The sequence below is a fragment of the Propithecus coquereli genome, unplaced genomic scaffold (genome assembly GCF_000956105.1).
Source record: "Propithecus coquereli isolate 6110/MARCELLA unplaced genomic scaffold, Pcoq_1.0 Scaffold21, whole genome shotgun sequence".
Classification (NCBI taxonomy): Eukaryota; Metazoa; Chordata; class Mammalia; order Primates; family Indriidae; genus Propithecus; species Propithecus coquereli.
In genome coordinates this window covers 1,260,582-1,281,625 of record NW_012146078.1, presented here as the reverse complement: position 1 = coordinate 1,281,625, position 21,044 = coordinate 1,260,582, and the positions used below count along the sequence as shown (strand labels likewise).

The window sequence follows — 21,044 nt, the reverse complement described above, 5'->3', positions numbered from 1 at the left end:
AGAAAGAAAGAAAGAAAGAAAGAAAGAAAGAAAGAAAGAAAGAAAGAAAGAAAGAAAGAAAGAAAGAAAAGAAGGAAGGAAGAAAGGAAGGAAAAAGTAAAATTAAAAAAATCAAGAAATTTACAGTATGATTGTCAAAACAGAAGTGTTGAAAGAAAAATTTGAAGAAATTTCCTGGAACCTAGAGCAAAATTTCAAAAACTTAAAAAACATGAGAGTCAAAGCCAAAAGGATCAACACTGGAGAAATTCCACAAAGAAAGAACAAAGGATATGGAGGAAGGAAAGTATCGTATAAATAAAAGTAGAACATTTTCCAGAGCTAATGAGAAATACTAGTCTTCATTTAAAGAGGGCCTCCTGGTACTAAACCAAATGAATGAAAAGAAAGCAAATTCAGACATAATATGATACAATTTTAAAACGTCTAGCACCAGAGAATCTCCAGAATCAACTGATACTAAGAATAAGCATCAGATTAATTATACGGCTCCATTCAGAATAATAAAGCTGTTGGGAGTCTCCCTCTCTCCCTCTTCCATGTATGTATAGAAGAAATCATGTTTTTAGCCTTTTAAAATAAAACCTGAAAAGTGCTCCCTAAAGATAGGAATGACATTGCTTGGGAAGGTTCCATGTGTGGAGCTGGGAGGCCAAAGAGCAGGACTCCCAGTCACTCCAAACCTCATCTCAGTTACAGTGTGGGATAAAGCTGGTAAAGCAAATAGAAAGAGTTATTTTTAAAGAATAATGCCCTTAGCTCAGCAATTGCCCTTCCCCAATTTTTACATAGGCCCTTAAAGAGAAGCCTGGCTATTGATACACCCGCCCACTTACATAGAACTGATAACAAACTTCCCGAGTAAGGGAAAGCTCTGCTTAGGAAATAGACTTAAACAACCGCAGAAAAAGCCATGCCAGCTACCTAGGTTATCTAATGAACTTAGGGCTTCCTTCAAAACATGTGAACCAACAGCCAAAGATCACCAGATATTTGTATAAAATTAATAGCCTGAAAGATAGGATAGGAATCGCACCCCCTCAAAAATAAAGGTAATCGAAGATACAGAAGATAACTTTATAAAATGTATAACTAATATCCTAAATAAATTTGCAAGGATCTGCCATCCATAAAACAAAACCAGGCTGCAATGAAAAAGAAAAATGAACTAAAATAGGATTTTGAAATAAAGAAGTTAATGGATGGATTGAAAATAGAATTATATCCTCTTAAATATCAGTCTAGTTATATGGAAGGTAAAATTACATTACATAGAGAAAATTATAAATAAATGTAAAATTTCTAGAGGAAAAAAAAAAAAACATAAGAGACACAGTAAAAAGATCCAGAATCAATATAATAGAAGCTCCAGAGATGAAACAGTAGAAGTAAGGAAATAATTAAAAATAATATTAAAAATAACAATGTTAAATCCCTAATCACTAGAAAGACATAAGGCTCTCAAGTATATTAATTTTTGATCAAGACAAACAGGGAAAACAAGATTTATAGATAGATACTTTTTAGTAAAATTTTAGAACTCCAAAAATAGATAATACCTTAAAATCTTAGAGAGAAAAAATGTTATTTATTTACCATCAAAAATATAGTTGCAAAAAAGAGGATGAGTAAAATTCATCATCTTTCATATTGAAGAGTCAATTGATAATGTCTAAGGTTACTAAATAAAAAGAAAAAGAAAAGAAAAATATGGAAAGGGGACCCTATTTGAAATCAATATTTGGATTCTAATTAACGCCCAATTATTTAGTATCCTACATAGCTTCAGATCTGACTTCTATAATCTTCAAATTTCTGTTAAAATAGTTATACTAACCAAAACCTGATAAGGATAGTACAGAAAAGAAAACATATAAACTGATCTGACATAGGAGCATAAAGGCCAAATTCTAAATAAAATATAGGCTTTAAGACAAAAATGTATCAAAAAAAAAAACATGAGTAGGTGTTATTCTAGAAATATAAGAATGATTAGGAATGACATAATGATCACGATATCAAGTTAGCTGCCTAAAAGCCATTGGAAAAAACAGAACATTCTTGATTTAAGAAAAATTATTCTCCGGAAAAGTTCGCTGTTAGTAAAAAAAATGTAAATAAAAAAATATAATATTAAAAATAAAGGCATTAGGAATCTAGAAATAGTAGGGATCTTCTTTAACGTGACAAAGAGTATGTAGCAGAGACTGACAATAAAAAAGACATTAGCCAATGAAACACTGATATGCCCATTAAACTCAGGATCAAGACAAAGATGCATAAAATAATCATTATATGGCTGGATGTGGTGGCGCGAGCCTGTAGTCCCAGCTACTCTGGAGGCTGAGGTAGGAAGATCGCCTCCGCCCAGAAGTTCGAGGTTGCAGTGAGCTGTGATCATGGCACTGCACTCCACTCAGCCTGGGCGACAGAATGATACTATGTTTCTTATTAAAAAAAAAAAAAAAAGAATCATCAGTCTTATTTATTACTGTTCTAAATTTCTAGTTAAGCAATAATTGAAGAAAAGAAAATGAAGTAAAAATACCGGTATAGGGAAACATGCCACAGCATGGATGAAATTTGAAAGCATTATGCTAAATGAAATAAACTAGACACAAAAAGACAAATGTTGTATGATTATACTTACATTAGATACTTAGAGTAGTTAAATTCATAGAGACAAAAACTGGAATAGTCATTGCTAAGGGAAAAGAGTTACGTTTTAATGGTTATGGAGTTTCAGTTTGGGAAGATGAAAAGTTCTGGAGATTGATGATGGGGATGGCTGTACGACAATGTGAGTGTACTTAATGCCACTGAACTATACACTTAAAAGTGGTTAAAATGATAAATTTTATGTTATGCATATTTTAACACAGTAAAATAAATATTATATAGGCAAAGACAAATTATTATGATATGGAGATGAGTGATTATCTACCAATGCAATCCAAGAGGACATTCTGAAAATTTATTAGCACTAACGAGAGTATAGAAAAATATCTAGACAGAATATAAATTTTTAAAAAATCAATAGCTTTGCTACACACCAGCAAAAACGAGTCAGAAAATATAAAATGTGGGGGGGAGGGAAGCACAGACACAACGAAAAAATTCAATATCAAGGAATAAATAGAGTAAGCCATGTAAGCAAGATCAATATGACAAAAAACAAAACATGTTACTGGAAGACATAAAGTCTTATATCATGTCTCATATCACGAGCCTGAATAGAAAAGCCTAATACTTTAAAGATGTAATGTCCCCCAAATTAATCTATAATCTTGGTGCTGTTTCATTCAAAACCCTAATTGTTGTTGTCGAATTTTATTAGTCATTTATAAAGTCCACTTGTAAACATAAATAATATTTATTTTAAATTAATGAAAATAACTTTTTAAATCTGAAAATCATATTTTAGTTCTCTACTTTTCCTTGTTCATAGCAGCCTCCTTTTGTTTTGTATATGCCAGATCCTCTCAAATTTATTAAGGATTAATTAATTTATTAAGGATTAATTTTTTTAAAGTTATCTGCTGTGGGCTGGGCGCGGTGGCTCATGCCTGTAATCCTAGCACTCTGGGAGGCCGAGGCAGGTGGATCACTCTAGGTCAGGAGTTTGAGACCAGCCTGAGCAAGAGCGAGACCCCCATCTCTACTAAAAATAGAAAGAAATTAGCCAGACAACTAAAAATATACATAAAAAATTAGCCGGGCATGGTGGCACATGCCTGTAGTCCCAGCTACTCAGGAGGCTGAGGCAGAAGGATTGCTTGAGTTCAGGAGTTTGAGGTTGCTGTGAGCTAGCCTGATGCCACAGCACTGTAGGCCTGGAAACAGAGCGAGACTGTGTCTCAAATAAAATAAAATAAAATAAAATAAAATAAAATAAAATAAAGTTATCTGCTGTGTCTTTTTACCTCTACTGCCTTTGGGTCATTTGTTCTGTAAATTCCTCTTATCTTTCTCTTTCACGCTATTAATTTTATGCAAATATATGGTAATCTTTGGCTGTCACTTACTTTTTCAGATATTAAAAATGTTCTCTAAAGCCAGAGAAATAAGAGCATTTCAAGTGTTGCACAGTAACAGAATAATAGATTCATAAAATGTGTTCTTAAGGCTCCAGGATTCTCATGGACCAGTGTCTCTTAATTGCCCTGCTCCTAGGCAGGAGACTCTTAAGACAGATGGCTGCTGTCCTTAAAGTCCCAGTGTCAGGACCAAGAAACATTCTCATCAACATTTAAGCTAAACAGACAACCACATTAGGCAGTGCCACACTGCAGCAGGGACCAGGCACATTTCGATCTTGCAGCCAGACTCCGAACCTGGACAGCTAGCTACACAGGTTCACTTCTGTCATTTTTATAAACTGTCAACCAATACAACTTATTTTTATAAAATGGAATATTTTGTACCCCACTAATCACATTTGGCAGAGGTTTACCATGTGTGTACATTATTGGGCCATTCCTTTACATCACAGTAAAGTCGAAATCAAAAAGAAAACTATGAAAACAGATTTGGCTCATAAACAGCAAAAATGTCCGTTCATCCAAAAATACAATCTGTATTAGTAAAAATATAGGTGCAAACTAGAAAAAAGATGCAACTTATATGAAAGAGGTTTAATATTTTTAACATATACAGAGAACTTACAAATCCATAAGAAAAACTATTTTCCTCTACTAGAAAAATGGACTAAAAACATCAATAGGTATTTAATAAAAGATTAAATAAAATGACTAATAAGCATATGAAAAAAGTTTAAAGAAATATAAATATTATCAGAATTCCTTCAAGCCTCACCAGACAGTGGATATACATAAGGGTATATTAACATTTGTGGCTGAATTTCATGGTCTCTTTACCTTCACTTTGTGATTCAGAAACTCCAGTCAGCCAAGTTTTTCTTAAGCATTTTGGGCAAGTTTCACACCAAGCTAAACGTTCACTGTCTCCACCCACCAAAAGTCTTTTTTTCTTTTTTTTTTTTTACACTACTATTCCATCAACAAATGTTTAAAAAGAAGTTAACATTCAATTTTGGCAAAGATGAGAGGAAGTAGACATGTATAAAACCTACTTTTTTCTTTTTTTTTGTAGAGATGGGGGTCTCACTATGCTGCCCAGGCTGGTCTTGAACTCCTGGTCTCATGCGATCCTCCCACCTCAGCCTCCCAAAGTGCTGGGATTACAAGTGTGAACCACCACGCTTAGCCTAAAATCTACTTTTAAAAGCAGATTTCCAGAGATAAATCTACAATATGTATCCAAAACCTTCAAAAAAGGCATATTATGTAGACTTTCAGCTAATGATTCTATTTCTAGAAAATCAACCACAGGAAATGAACATGGACACGTATGAAGAAACATATATGAATATGTTCATCACAATATTATTAATATAAGCAAAATATTGGAAATAATCTAAATGTCCAAAAATATGGATATATATGATAAACATATATAAAGAAAAATTATGAATCAATTTCAGAGGGTGATATAAATTTTAATTTATTGATATGAAGATCATCATACTTTATGACATGAAATATCAAGTTACATATAATACATAGAGCACAATTCCATTCTTGTACTTAATGTTACATTGATCTCTGGTTAGTGGTACTACAGATGTATTTTTTAGTGCACATCTGTATTTTCAAAATTAGATTGCATGAAACATGGATTATTTGAATAGTTTTTAAATGTTAGGGAATTGGTGAAATAGAGCTAGTAGTTTAAGCTAGGGAAAAATGTCCAATAAGGCCAGAAGGTCTAAATGGAAGCCCAGGTTAACAATGAAATATTGTATATTTCAAAATAGCTGAAAGAGGATTTTAAATATTCTCACCACAAAGAAATGACAAATATTTAAGGTAATGGATATGCTAATTAGCCTGACTCTATCATTCCACAATATATATATGTATGAAAACACCACATTGTACCCCATAAATCCTTTAGTATCCTCAAGGAATTGGTTCCAGTACCCCCCGGGATACTAAAATCCAAGATGCTCCATTCCTTTATATAAAATGGCTTAGTATTTTCATATAACCTATGCATATCCTCCAGTATACTTAAATCATCTCCCTATTACTTATAATATATAACATAATGTAAATGCTATGTAAATAGTTGTTAAACTGTATTGTTTAGGGAATAATAACATGAAAAAAGTCTGTACATCTGCAATACACATGCAACCATCATAGGCCTAACTACATTTTCAATCCATGGTTGGTTGAATCTACCAACGTGGAACCTGAAGATACAGAGGGCTGACTGTATATATTATTATTTGTCAATTAAAAATAAAATACAATTAAATAAAAAAAATGGAACCCCAAGAAACTCTAACGTTTAAGGGAAAGCAAAGATCATCAAAACACAGAAGCAGAATTAGTAACACATACGTAGAGAAAGAAAATTTGCAGAAGAGAACGTTTATAGACACAAAAGGACGTGAATTTCAAAACGATAAGAGATTCTACAATACTAAAGGTTGCAAAGAAGTTACTAATAACAATTACCATTATGTAGGATGAGAATTGAAATGCATACAGTTGATTTAACAATAAGATCGTCATTAACATTCTCATTTACCAATATCCATGGCAGGGTGAGAAGAGAGCAAATAGAGACCTCCAGTGAAAACGATTTCTTCAAAAAGTTCAAATGAAAATAGAAAGAGAAAGACTGAATAATAACTTTAGAAAAAAAGAGGCGGGGTAATAGTAACATTTTCCTAAAGCTGGGAAGGTGCATCACAGAATAGCTATGAAACTCATGGAGAGAATGCCAAATATACTATTTTGAAAGATGAAAAAATATCACATAAAGTCAAAAGTCACAATTTTATCATTTTTATGAAGATTTAAAAGTCATTTTTCTCGAATGTGTCTTTTTAAAGTCTATTCCAAAAAATGGACAAGAGGACTAAGAAGAATTATACTGATGGTCTAGAACCAGTGAGAGCTGGATCCTATTGCTTTATTCATCTATAGAAATGCTCAGAATCTATTCACATAAACTGTCATTTCACTTCCCCTGAAGCTTGGAGGATTCAATCTCTATATTTAGAACAATATAATACAAACGAACCTTTTGAAGAAAGAGTTTTTCTTATAATAGAGTTATTAACAATTTATTATATACAGAAAAAAGTCAATGAGCAATAAAAAACATAACTCTGCTTTCCAAAGACACTGACCACTACTAAAAGGTTATCCATTTCTTTCCAATAGTTTTCTGTTATGCAGAGGATTTTTTTGTTTAAAATACTGAATTCTTGCCCAACCCTCCAAAAATTATTATAATATTTTACTTATATGTATGTAAAATAAAACTTAATAAAACAGGAATGTTTACATAAAAAGAATTTGCATCATTTAGTAGAACAAGAGTTAAGACACATTACTTTTTTTGCACTTCCAAGTTTTTTTTTCTTTAGATTAACAAAATATTACCCTCAATCAAAGCTTAATGACTTAAAGATAATTTGAGTTTTGCTAATGACATCCTGCCCTTTTTGAGTCACTGAATGATGACATGAAACCCAATCCCATATTTGATGAATCTTCTAATATCTCTCAAAACTTCTGCATTCCTTTGGAGCTTAAGTTCTTATGGTCACTGTTGGTTTTGTATGTTAGGTTTCACTAAATTTTCTTCAGCTCATGCATCTGAATGGATCTCTTCTCTTCTCTTTGTTCTTAATCAACTTAGACGTGAAAATTGACCCATTTTAAAGAAGAAATGTGGGTGGCAGAGGATGGGGTTGGGGGAAAGGACTGCAGTTGTTTACATTCAAGCAACTTCTGCAATTTAAAGTTTAGACTTAGAAATGCCAGTTCCTAAAAGTCTTTCTCCACTTCACGTCTAGTCATTTTTCACTGGAGACCTTCTCCAGAAGCTGAATTCTCTTGCCATGTTACTTAGTCTTCTTTCTCCCTTCTCTGACATCTCCCCTTCGCTCTCCTTGGTTAGCCCCTACTGCCTCCTACAAAAGTCTGTTCATGTCTCTATTTTCTCTGCTATTTCATTACAGATCAAAGCGTCTCAAACTTTAATGTGGATATGAATTACCTCAGAGTCTTGTTAAAATGCATATTCTGAATCAGTACATCTGAAGTGAGGCCACAGATACTTACTTTTTAATAAGTTCCCATATAAAGCTGAATACAGTGGTCCATGACCACACTTGAATGATATGGTTACAGACCATGTTTTTGGGACTTCACTTGCAAAACTTAAAACTGCTTTTCAAGGTAATTTCTAAAATAATTACAGTTCTCACTATAAGAATAATTTCAATATTAGCTGTTACCATATTTTTTCACTGTGCTATATTAGCAGCCAACTCAATGTAATAATACTAAGTCCCCAGCTGGAATGTTAGTAGGCACAGTTAATTATACCCTCTCTCTAACACAAATTTTATTCAGATAGTTAAAACAACCTCACATTTTATAATATATATTACCAAAGTTTAAACAGGCAGTAAGTATTTACACTTCTCTTAGAGAAAGAAATATTAATTTTAACCTTAGAAGCAAAATGTTTGTGACAGAGACAATGCTGAGGAAATATTCCAGGTGCTTCTTTGGGTTGGAGCTACTTGATCTATAAGCAAAAGTAAATTTGTCACTTCCATGCTACAGCAGTTAAGAACGAGCACACATCCTCCATTGTTCTCTTTTCTTGCAAGGACATTGGAGGCCATGTGTACCAGATGGCATAACTAAAGATTTATGCAAACCACATTGGACTTTCTATAATTAAGAAACAAACTCTTATTTTGCTAGGCCATTACAATTTGGAAATCAATTTGGAGATTTGGGGATTAATGTGTTATCACTCCATAGCCTATCTTATTCTAACTAACATAAGATTATGAAAAATCTAAACTAATGCCTGTAACAGAGTTTATTTAACAATGTGCTAACTTGCTCCTTTGCTAATTATAAAAATCAGAGGGCTCTAATAAAAGCAAAAACACACAGATAAAACAGTAGCTCCTGTTTATTCTTTGAATAAAATAACCAAAAAAGCAAAAGAGTAAACAAAAGCAAAGAAGCCCTAAATAGATCTTTAAAATAATAGAAAATAGCTATGGAGAAAAGAATGACTTTCTAAATTACCCTTTAAGAGTAATGGAAAAATTGAGATCCTACAAAGCTTTATCATATTAATACATCAATCCATGATTCTAAAAAAGAAGAACAAAAAAGAAAAATGAAATCTTATAAAGTATCCTAAAGTTTGAGTAGTCTTTGGATAGATCACCTGGGATGATTGGGGGAGGACTATAAAGAGGAATAACCATCTAAAGAGAAGGACTAGCATGTGAAAAGTCTACAGGGGAAAGGGGACAGAGAATGATCCTTTTTGAGAAGACGGACAGTGAAAGGTCAGTTACAGGAAGATATAAGGCTAGAAGCCTCCAGATTATGAGATTTGTATGCCAAGTTCAGACTTCAGTTATACAGGTAGGAGATAAGAAGCAGCAGCAGATGCTTTTTTGTTGACCTTGTAGAGACAAATTGCCATGCTATGGAGAGGACCACATGGTGGGAAGCCTCAGGAGCTGAAGGCCTCAGTTCTACAACTATAAGAAACTGGATTTGCCAACAACCAGTGAGCCTGGAAGGGGACTCCAAGCTTCAAATGAGATTTCAACTATGGCCAATCCTTTGATTTTAGCCTTGTGAGACCCTGAACAGTCTCCCTGGACTTGTGCTTGGACTTCTGACCTATGAAACTGTGAGATAATAAATTGTGTTAGTATTTTAAGCTGTTACATTTGTGAAAATTTGTTACACTGCAGTAAAAAAAACTAATACAAAAAGACATAATTTTGAATCGGCTGAATGTGTTAATATTGCTGCTTTCATTGCATGTGCTAGGCTAGGGCTGCCAACTTCAGTTCTAACAGTTGGCTTGGTTGGCGGATGCCATCCTAGACCAAATCTTGGCACACACTAAATAACATTGAAAAGCCAGACATTCCTTGGCATAATGCAACAGAAAGAAGTCACAAAGACTGGGAGACAGAAATTCTGGCTTGAATCCTGGTTCCTCCCTATTCACTCTCCTCACCCATCCATCCGACACTCCAACACAGAAAAGAAGAATATATTTTCACCAAAACCACGGGAAATAGATTATTGGGGAAACCACTGGAAATTTTAAAAAGCTTTTACTGGCTGTTCTCCCTAGAGAAAAAATGCTGGTGGGCATGGCAGTAATGGAAATGAGCCCTCGGATCTCAAGTGGAACGGGAAGAAACTAGGGTGGCTCAACTGAGGTAGCAGCCCTTACTCACCTCAATGAAAGTAAGGGCACATGCAGTGACGAAATCTCAGAGAAATTATTAACACACAGAGATTTCACTAGAATGAGTTGGACAGACAACCCACAAAATTCTTCACTGGGTGTTTCACACACAAACTCCCCGGGTTAAGCAAATAGAGGCTGTACTTCAGTCACAATACAAAGAAATCACCACCTCTTATTAATTACCAATCTTCAGTCAGTTGACTGATCCAGAACCTTCTGAACAAAGGAGGGGAGAGATGCCCTTGAAGAAGTATCATTCTGTAACAGTTCTGTATCCTTCTGTTTACAGTTTTTAAACTTTTTTACAGTTTTGTAAATTTTTCTCCTAGTTTCTCCAGTGTAAAATAAAATATCTAACCTGAGTAACTACACTAAGGAAAGAAATTCCAAAAATCTCAAGTAATTATTAGATATTGGCCTTTGGAGAAGTAAAACATCTAAGATCTAAGGTATCCTAGGTAGAACTGAGGTTAATGGAGGTCGGCTGATAAGGAGAATTCTGTCCTACAACCATCTAACTATATGCCCAAATAAGTCTAAAACCTCAAACTGTGGTTCCTTTCCTAGGCCTGAGAGCAGTGAACTATTTTCGTCAACAGTTTGGTCACAATGGAATATACCTGCCCAAGTGAGAGTTAAGTTGTTATATACCTGAATGCCCATTACTAAGGTAGAAGAATACATTTTGCTAGACCTCTTATTTTTGAGGCATATTCCATTTTTAGGTGTTCTACTATGATCTATTTACCACAGAAGTCCAAAGGCTGCCAAATGTAGATGAGAACCAGAATAAGAGAATGCTCTCCAGCTAGTTCAAAGTTCAGTTCAAGCAGTCTGTCACTTGTCCTAGCCAATGACCCATCAGATCCAATTGTGCTCAAATTTTCGATAGGCGAGCAGGGTCTTCTCTAGAGACAGTAGCAAGTTTCAGGAAAGGAATTTTAGTAGAGATCTCTATGATTTGTAAGCAAGTCACATTTCTGTCAGCAAGAAATTAATTTCCTTTTGGAAAACTGCTCTTGGCTTCCTTTTGGACTTTTGGAGTCTGAAGATCTGACCACAGGATACCTAGTGACCACGTGATTTGAACAGTTCATAATAAACTAGATGTGGTCTTCTCCATCTAGCCACAAATTTAGTTGTGACAGCACAAACCGTGTTCAAATGGTATGAATAGAATGAGCCTAAAGGCATAACTAAGTTGCCTGTATAGGTTGCTCACTCTTCTGACTTCTTCTCCACTCTCAAGCCGTTTTTATGGTTTCATGTTGAGAGATCTATGACAAACTGACAAAAATCTCTTATTTACAGATGCTTCTGTGTGGTGTACCAACATAAGCCAGAAATCCACCTGTCATAAAGCTATAGGCAAAAACTAATAAACTATAGCCTCTCTCAGGGGTGGTTCTGAGAGGCACTAGAGAAACAAAACCCTTCCAATGGGCAGACACAATAAGCAATATTTCTTATTATTCATTTTGCCTAGAATGAGAAATTGCCTGAGATGGTTGCAAATGGTCGGTCTAGACTGTGGTTGTTCAGGGACTTGTAAAGAACTAGATCCCAGGCCTAGGGACAAAGAATTCTGGGCAACAATTGGTCCAGAGCTGGGAATGTCTGTGTTCTAGGTGAATGTTCACAAGACAGCCCCGCACCAGAGAAGTTCTTAATAGTAAGGGAGACAGAATGACTTACTTAATGACTATCAGTTGTGTTTCTTCTCAAGACAATCATCATCGATTCATCATTGTGGCAAGGGCCACAAACTCAAAAATCTAAAAGTGTCAGGCAGGTAACATAAACAAGGAAAGAGAATCTGGTGAAAGACAACAGAGGATGCCAGGCATTATGGCAAACTGGAGAGGGTATATTCTATCTAAAGAAGGCAGCTCAGAATCAGCTCTAGCTGAATCTTACCATGTTGGGGTGTGAGCCAATGCCAGATATTTCTTTATTTGTTTTTCAAAAGAAGCCATAATACCAAATTTTTACATGAAATTTTCTAATTTTTGAAATGTCATGAAGGCCAAACACACAAGTCTATGGGCCACATATGACTGTCAGTCTGCTACTTAGTGTGATTTGGTCTAATGCTTGTTCAATACTCATAAAAAAGGCAGCCATAATGGCAAGGATGGAGGCTATACATGGACTCAGCCACATGGACTTTCCCTCACTACTGCCCACCAGGCTCTCACTACTAAAATAAAAATACCAAATTTGTCAGCCGATTTGCTATGCCTTGAGCTGCTAGATATTAGACATAATACAAAATTCAATCAGATACCTGGTAGATGGTTGATTAATTAGGGTTCTTCTATCACGAAGGAGCAGCAATTAGTACTCAAAGGTAGAGACATTTATTCTACATTTGGATTTAATTTTTCTGTCAGCACCATTACTGATAGACTTATTCAATGCTTTATGTTAAGCCATGCAACATTACCTCTAACTAAGGAATTAACACCACAATTAAGGAAATAAGTCAATGGAATGATTATAATAGTTTTCATTGGTCTTACTGTATACCCTAATATCTGGCAGAAGATAGCCTTATGGAATGACAAACTGACCAATTATTATTATTATTATTATTATTATTTTGAGACAAGTTTTCACTCTGTTGCGCAGGTTGGAGTGCAGTGGTGTAAGCTTCAACTATTAGGCTCATGTGATCCTCCTGCCTCAGCCTCCCAAGTAGCTAGGACTACAGGCAAGTGTCACCATGCACAGCTAATTTTTTTTTTTTTCAGTGATAGGATCTTGCTATGTTGCCCAGGCTGGTCTTGAACTCCTGGCCTCAAGAGATCCTCCTGCTTTGGCCTCTCAAAGTGCTGGAATTGCAGGTGTGAGTCACAGCCCCTGCCAAATAGATCAATTATTGAGGGCTCCATCACTGCCCTTTGGGACACAGCACTATTTTTCGAAATGTAGTTAAAAAAATGTGGTGTATTCTCTGTACCAACAATCACTAAAATACAGTACTGTTTCTCTAAAGCCAAAATAAAATTAGGAATAAAAGTAGAAAGAGAAGTACTTGTCATAATTTAATGCTTAATAACTATTATAGGTTGAATTGTATCACCCCAAACACGTTGAAGTCCTAATCCCCCAGTACTTGTGACTGTGACCTTATTTGAAAACAAGGTCTTTGTAGATGTTCAAATTAAAATGAGGTCTTTAGGGTAGGCCCTAATCCAATAAGACTGGCATCCTTATATAGAGAGGAGATGTGGGCACAGAGACAGACATGTACAGAGGGAAGACAATGTGAAGACAGAATGAGAATGCCATCTATAAGCTAAGCAACATCTGAGGCTACCAGAAGCTAAGAGAAAGGCATGGAGCAGATTCTCCCTCATGGCCCTCAAAATGAACCAACCCTGCTGACACCTTAATCTCAGACTTGTGGCCTCCAGAATTCGAGACCAGAATTGTCTATTTTTTAAGCCAATCAGTTTGTGGTACTTTGTTAGGGCAGTCCCAGGAAACTAATAGTTACCTAGTCTCAATTTTTTCACATTCTTTCCTAGAAATTTGGAAGCCAAGAAGAAATGGGTTCACTAGGGCACCTAATATATTTTCCACTGAATTAGAAGGTGAGATTGCTATGTAGCCATTTTAATTTTTTTACTCTTATTGAAGGAAAAAAAGAGGATTACGCCAGAATGATGACAGTAATCAAGGCAAAACAGTGTAGTTGCCACATATAAATAAGGGTTAGGAGTAGAACTCCTCCAGGATGACGATTGTATACAGTACAAATAGAAAAGAATCAATGGAAATACCAGGTAGGAACAATAAGGGCTTAGAGTCTTCCTGAGTAAGAGTGTGGTTTATCTAATTCAGGAGACACAACTATTAGGAGCTTTCTAAGGGCAAAAAAGACATAAAATGGATAGTGAAAGAATTATAAATACCAGCTTGTAACCAAGCTTGTAACCAAGAGAGAGAGAAGGAAGCCCTAACTCCACTGCTGGTATTCCCTTGCTTGTTTTTTACTTATTTATTTTTTTGGCATATAAGACAGTTGGTATACTATAGTGTATCATTTTACCCATAAAGCATAGCACAGACCTACAGGAAGCACCACCATGATGTGATGATACAAACCTAGGAAATGGTAGCCTCAAGCCTTTCTCTCTGGATGTGGTGACTGGAACCTATTAAGGAGGGGATTCTTTTTGTGGTAGAGGAGTTATTTGCATTATATTAGACAAATATTTTCAAATGATGTTTATAGAAAAAAGGACATGTGTGTATGTTATACGGCCAAATTAGAATGTATACACTTCTTATTTCCGCGCTCTTTCCAGAATCCATTCCTTTGTGGGAATTGTCCTTCCGGCATTCTATGTGATTCTAGTGAGCAACAACCACAGGACCCCAGAGCCAGGCTAAGCAGAAATGAGCAGGCTCTCCTAGGAATTTGAATTGAGAGCAGGGACACACAGGACTAGAAGGCAGTTAGAACTGAGTCAACTGACTGGTAGTTCCTAAATTAGTGTCACGTGAGTTCCCACCATATCGCTCACCTAAATGCTCAAATCCCTGGCCTCCCTAGGCCTGCCTGGTTGTTCAGCATGCCATTGAGTAGCTTTCCAATAAATCACTCAAATTTTCCTTCCTTCCTCCCTCCCTAGCCTAGAATGGTAAGAGAATATGGCATAAGGTTTGTTGTTGTCATTGCTGTACACCAGATACTGTTTCTAACTCTTCCAGCACAAACCCCAACTAGATAAAATCTCTCTGTAAGTGCAACATTTAGGACTTTAAAGTAAAGAGAATTTAAGAAAAGACAAGGACACAGGAATAGTAAAAGGAATAATTAGGGAAGGAAAGAAGAAGGTACAAAAAGAGAAAAAAAAATATGTGTTATTGATGTCCAGGAGAGACTGTACCCAATCAGAAGTGGAGGTCTGGATAAGACCAAATTAGCACGGCTAAATAAGACATCCTCTATCCCCTATGTCCCTTCATCACAAGTCCTTAGTGAGAAATGATTAAAATACGTAGACAGCATATGTTTTAAACATATAGATTCTCTCTCATATATGTATCTCATGTATATATATAAAAATCTAGAAGTCAGTTAATATCTCTGAATAATTTTTTATTGTTAAAATGAAGAATTTGAACCCCTATCTCTCATCGTATACAAAAATCAACTCAGGATAGATTACAGAGTTAAATGTAAGACCTGAAACTATAAAACTGCTGCAAGAAAACACAGGGGAAACACTTGAGGACATTGGTCTAGGCAAAAATTTTATGGCTAAGACCTCAAAAGCACAGAAAAAAAGACCCCCGAAATAGTCAAACAGAACTATATTAAACTAAAAAGCTTCTGTACAGCAAAGGAAACAATCAACAGAGTGAAGAGACAACCTATTTAATGAGAGAAAATATCTGCAAATTATTCATCTAACAAGGGACTAATATCCAGAATATATAAGGAATTCAAACAATTTAACAGTAAAAAACAAAACAAATAATCCCATTAAAAAGTGGGCAAAGGAACTGAATATACATTTCTCAAAAGAAGACATACAAATGGCTAACAAATATATGAAAAAATGCTCAGTCAATATCACTAGTATCAGGGAAATGCATATCAAAACCACAATGAGATACTCTGTGTAACCACTGTTAGAATGGCTACTATGAAAAAGACAAAAAATAACAGATGCTGGTGAAGATGCAGAGAAAAGGGAACTCATACACTGTTGGTGGCAATGTAAATTAATATAGCCACTAGGGAAATAGTATGGAGATTTCTCAAAAAACTAAATAGAACTAGAGTATGATCCAGCAATCCCACTACTGGGTATTTATCCAAAGGAAAAGAAATTAGTAAATCAAAGGAATACTTGCACTCCCATGTTTATTGCAGCACTATTCACAGTAGCAAAGGTATGGAATCAACCTAAGTGTCCATCAACAGACAAATGGATCCAGAAAATGTTGTATATATACACAATGGAATACTATTTGGCCATTAAAAAGTCATATCATTTCCAACAATTAGATGAAATTGGAAGTCATTATTATTGTTATTGTTATTGTTAAGTGAAATAAGCCAGACACTGAAAGACACTCATATCTGGGAGCTAAATGTTGATCTCATGGGGATAAAGAGTAGAATGATAGATACCAGAGTCTGGAAGGGTGTGGGGGTTGGGGGGTAGGGAGGAGTTGGTTAATGTGTACTAACATTCAGTTAGATAGAAGAAGTTCTAATGTTTAATAGCAGGATAGGGTGACTATAGTTAACAACAATGTATTGCATATTTCAAAATAGTTAGAGGAGAGGACTTAAAATGTTTCCAAAATACAGAAATTATAATACTTGAAGGGATGGGCACCCCGAATACTCTGACGGGATCATTAGATAGTCCAGGCATGTAACAAAATATCACATGTACTCCCTAAATATATATAACTATTATGCATCAATTTTTAAAAAATGAAGTTGAACTAGATGATTTCTAACAACTGTCAAAAAAAAAAAACCACTGTGATTTATAAACTTTTTTCTTTAAATAGCAACTACATTTCCATGGGCTAAACAATGAATTATAAATAAAGTATTTAGAGTTCTAATATATATCTCAAATTTAAAATCTTATGGAGTAAAAACATCCCATATGTATATGTTTCCTTAGCAGTAAACCAGAGATGACTTTTACCCCATTTAAGCAACCAAAATTTTTAAAATGAAGGCATTATAGGGCCAACTATTCTTATATGATATACTTATAGAATTAATTTATATACTCTATCATTATTTACATAGAACAAGTGTAATTCTCCATATATTATATATAGGTATATATAATACATGCACACCCGCAAAATTTTTATCTCTGCCTAGATTTGGTCAAAATGTAACAATCTCAACCAAAAAAAAGGCCTAGCAAAATCCTGTGATGACAAGCAGTTAAGTGTGGCAAGTCACTTTTGCCTCTTTTTCCTCTATGAAACACTAGCTACCAAGAAAATATTCAATTGTCCTAATGAACTGTATAGATAATGAGTTAGTGCATGTAGTCACATATCATTTAAATGTTGAAGTGTTGCAATTGTAGCTCTTTAAGATCAACAAATAATGTTTTAGTCTTTGAACTATAATTTTAAAATACCTCATTCATCCTACTTACTAATTAATAAAAACTAGTGGAATATTAGTAAATTCTTATTTAATTCTCTTAAAGTTACGATCTCTGAAAAATTTACTTTGGAGCTTAAGAGGGCCTACAAGTTATTTGTAATACAGAGTTATCTCTCCTGTGCCACTTCCTGAGAATAAAACAGAGTACAAGAAAGCATTTTTAATCAATGAACATACTTAAGCTTTAGAAAACAAATTAATTGACAACTAAAATGTAGTAAATGCCTTGATATTACTTATATATTTTTCAGAGAAAACTCAATTTGCTGTCTTGAATTCGGGCATGGGAACATAAAGAATTGGAAATAAAAAGGTAAAGTACAAAGAATTCATGCCACCACCTCAAATCAGTGGCTCGCAGTGTCAAAAATTCTCAGTACAAAATGATCCCAGAAAAACAATACAGTATTTAACAGTCCTTTTGATTTCAAGGTTAGAAAATGACAACTGCCTACTGCTATGCAAACCCTCAGTCATCCTAAAAGTTCGTTGGTGTGAGACAAGCAAACCAAGCTCAAAGTTCAGTAGCTGCAAAAGGGAGGTAGGTTGCAGGAGAGGGTGCAGGGTGGGGGCAGCCTCTAGTACAAAAAGGGAAGACACCGTGTTGCCTTTTCTTCCCTACTCATACACTGGAATCTGCTCATCCCTGTCCTCTAACCGGGCACTTCAGTTGTTGAGGGGAAACGCGTAGGCGTTCTAATTCCTTCATTGATACTCATCGTCACCCAGGTTTTTGCATCCGTGCTGTAGACGACATATTCTCGCAGCAGGGCACATACCGACCCTGCCCCACCATTACACTGCCCGCTAGATCCACAGCCGCTTCCATCCGCTGGGTGTCCCTAGGGACTTACGGGAAACTTTCTAGGAAGCTGCAGCTCTAAAGAAAATCCTACCAACCAGGGCACGTAGTTCAGTCGGCTAATGCTGGGGAGGGGAGAAGACAAGACGCTATTGATTACTCACAGTTTGCCTCCGCGACGGAAAGCACTAGGGCGACGCACGCCAGCAGCGCCCCGCAGCGCCCACCCAAGACCCTCATTGTGAAGCGGGCGGAGGCGCTGGCGGGGACGGTGGCGCGTCGCAGCGGGGGCCAGAGCGCTCGGTGCGCCGCGGAGCTGCGAGCTGGGGCGCCCCTCTCGGAGCTGTGCTGCGCGGTGGCGCCTGCGAGCCCGCGAGCGCCAGCGAACGGCCGGGGGCGGAGGGGACCGCCCGCTCCCAGCCCCCAGCCCGAGAGGGGAAGTGATAACGAGGACATTTCCAGTAAGCTTTTTGGAGCTGGGGGAAGGGCTCTGGGAGAGTGTTGGAGGCCCAGAAAACACAGCGGAGACATCCTTGCTCATCTGTTCCCAAGTTACTGCGTTTCGTTCGGTTTCTCCGGAATGTGAAGTTTCCAAAGGAAAAGGGGAAGCGAATGCAGTAAAAACTTCAGGCGAGCTAGGTTGAGAGGCTGAGTGGCCAAGAAAACTTTGACAGTTCAAGAGGACAGGATCTCCAGGCTTAGAAAAAGAAATCATCAGAGAATGACTTGTCAATGAGGATATTAATTAAAACCTAGAAGTCAGTGATAATTTTAGGAAGACTGCAGAGAACAGAGATAGTAAAAGCAAATAGGATCGTTTTGATCATCCGCATTTTTGTTTTGGTCTTGTATTTATGGTGTAAAAAAACTATAGCGAAAAAAAATGTTTTGGAAAAAAATAGAGAATGTATCAAATTTCATCACCTTCAAACAGCTTGTTTTATTTTTTGCATATTACCTCTAAGTTTTGTCCTTGGGCATAGGTACGCATTTGAAATATGTTTAAGGCTACCACTGGAGGTAAACTGCCCGAATTCAAATTGCAGTGCTCCGCCACTTACTAGTTGTATAACTAAGTAAATTGCTTAACATCTCTAAGCCTCAGTTGTATTGTTAGGTAGATATCGAGGGAGGGCTTCCAAGTCCCCTAGGGACCAAAGTGGGTGCTGATGCGATTCACCACTCCTCCCCCCGCCGCACTCCCCCCATGGGCTTTCACAGAGGTTCATGGGATTCACGCACAGTAAGACTCAGGTCATGCAGCTCCCAACTGTCCAGGTAAGGTTGTTCCTTGGTGAGGTCTGAGCCAAAGGGAGGTCCCAATCCCTGCACTATAAAACAAGACTGAGACCATAACCACGCCCTTTGGGGGCCCTTCCCTTTGCTCTCCCTTTGCTGAGACAGTGGGTCCCCTCCTCTCTGTGGTGTATGTATCATGATCTGTAAACCTGTATCTTCCTGTTGTCCTATAATCCTCTCTCTCTCCTCAATAAACCTCATTTTTGTGTTTGCCTAACTTCGATGCCTATGGTCATTCTTCAGCCATGGGCGCACCAAGAACTGACATTTCAGGCTGAAACCTGACAATATCATCTGTAAAATGGGGATATTAGTAGGTTTTCATAGTGTTGATATGATGATTTCAAGAGAGCACATAAAGCAATTAGTGTGTGTCAAATAGTAATACTCAATTCATATTTACTATTACTTCTAATATTTCTGCCCAAATGAAATACCAATTGATTTCGTATGTGTGTGAGTTAAATTCCATAGGGCGATCATATTTCAAGGGTCTCTTCTAACTCTACCTTTTTATGGTTCTGTGATCCAGCTGTATTGAGGCTGATTAATATCAGAATCATTTTTTCTCATAAGAACATGGGCTGGGGAATTCTCATTCACTCAATAGAGGAGGAAAATGCCTCCTACTACCCTTCTAGGTTTTGTGGCTGGTCTAAGAATTAAATTGACATTGATGAACAGAAGAAAACAATATTTAATTATTTGTGCTCCAATGGGAGTTTCACAAAAATATGAGACTTGATGAGATGGCCAGATGATTGAGACATATTAATATATCATCTGGAGCTAAGGAAAGGAATAGGGTTTGAGGCTTCTGGGGGAGAACAGGCAAACTGAGAGAAGGTACAAGGAAGAAATGTATGGTCAATAAAGGTTGCTTTATTATGAAGGTAAGAATCTCTCAGGCAGTAACTGCTGTCTCTAGGAGTAGTTCTTTTCTTGGTACAGATAGATACCTTTACTAAAGGAAATTTCTTTTACAAATGTAAATTTCCTTTACAAAAGAGGACATTTATACTTTATTTTAGGCACTTGAAGGGGAAGTAAAAAGCTTTCTCTACTTCTGCTGGGTTCTTGATTGCCTTTAGCTCAAAATAATACATATGTCGAAATGGCATATTTTGGGGTGGAATGTTCTGAACCCCTTCAACTTATTTGAGAAAGAATTATTAAGTGTATCTATGATCCCTCCCACTTTTAAATTCTCTTCCTTCTTGGTTTGTCTGACTTCACCAGGCAGTCTATTCACCACTTTATTCTCAGCCCCAAGCTATTTAAATAGAAATACAATTTGAATCTGTGTAAAATAGTTTGGATTATATTAAACAAAAATAGGCTTTAAGTACCATATTAATTATTAACTATTTAAATGTATTGAGGCTCAAAATCTTTCAAGTAAAAGCCCTATTTAGGAAT

At 36.3% G+C, this 21,044-nt stretch overlaps 1 protein-coding gene and 1 pseudogene across 1 annotated transcript in view; both read right to left on the bottom strand.

Moving 5' to 3' along the window:
• The window catches only part of LOC105810345, a 24,785-nt pseudogene extending 6,542 nt beyond the window's left edge, over positions 1–18,243 (bottom strand).
• The window catches only part of PROS1 (protein S (alpha)), a 74,949-nt gene extending 56,027 nt beyond the window's left edge, over positions 1–18,922 (bottom strand). Inside the window, exon 1 of the mRNA XM_012644332.1 lies at positions 18,491–18,922. Coding sequence (XP_012499786.1) covers positions 18,491–18,857 — 367 coding nt within the window. The 5' untranslated portion in view covers positions 18,858–18,922. The remainder of the gene's footprint in view (positions 1–18,490) is intronic.
• Positions 18,923–21,044: the final 2,122 nt, after the last annotated feature.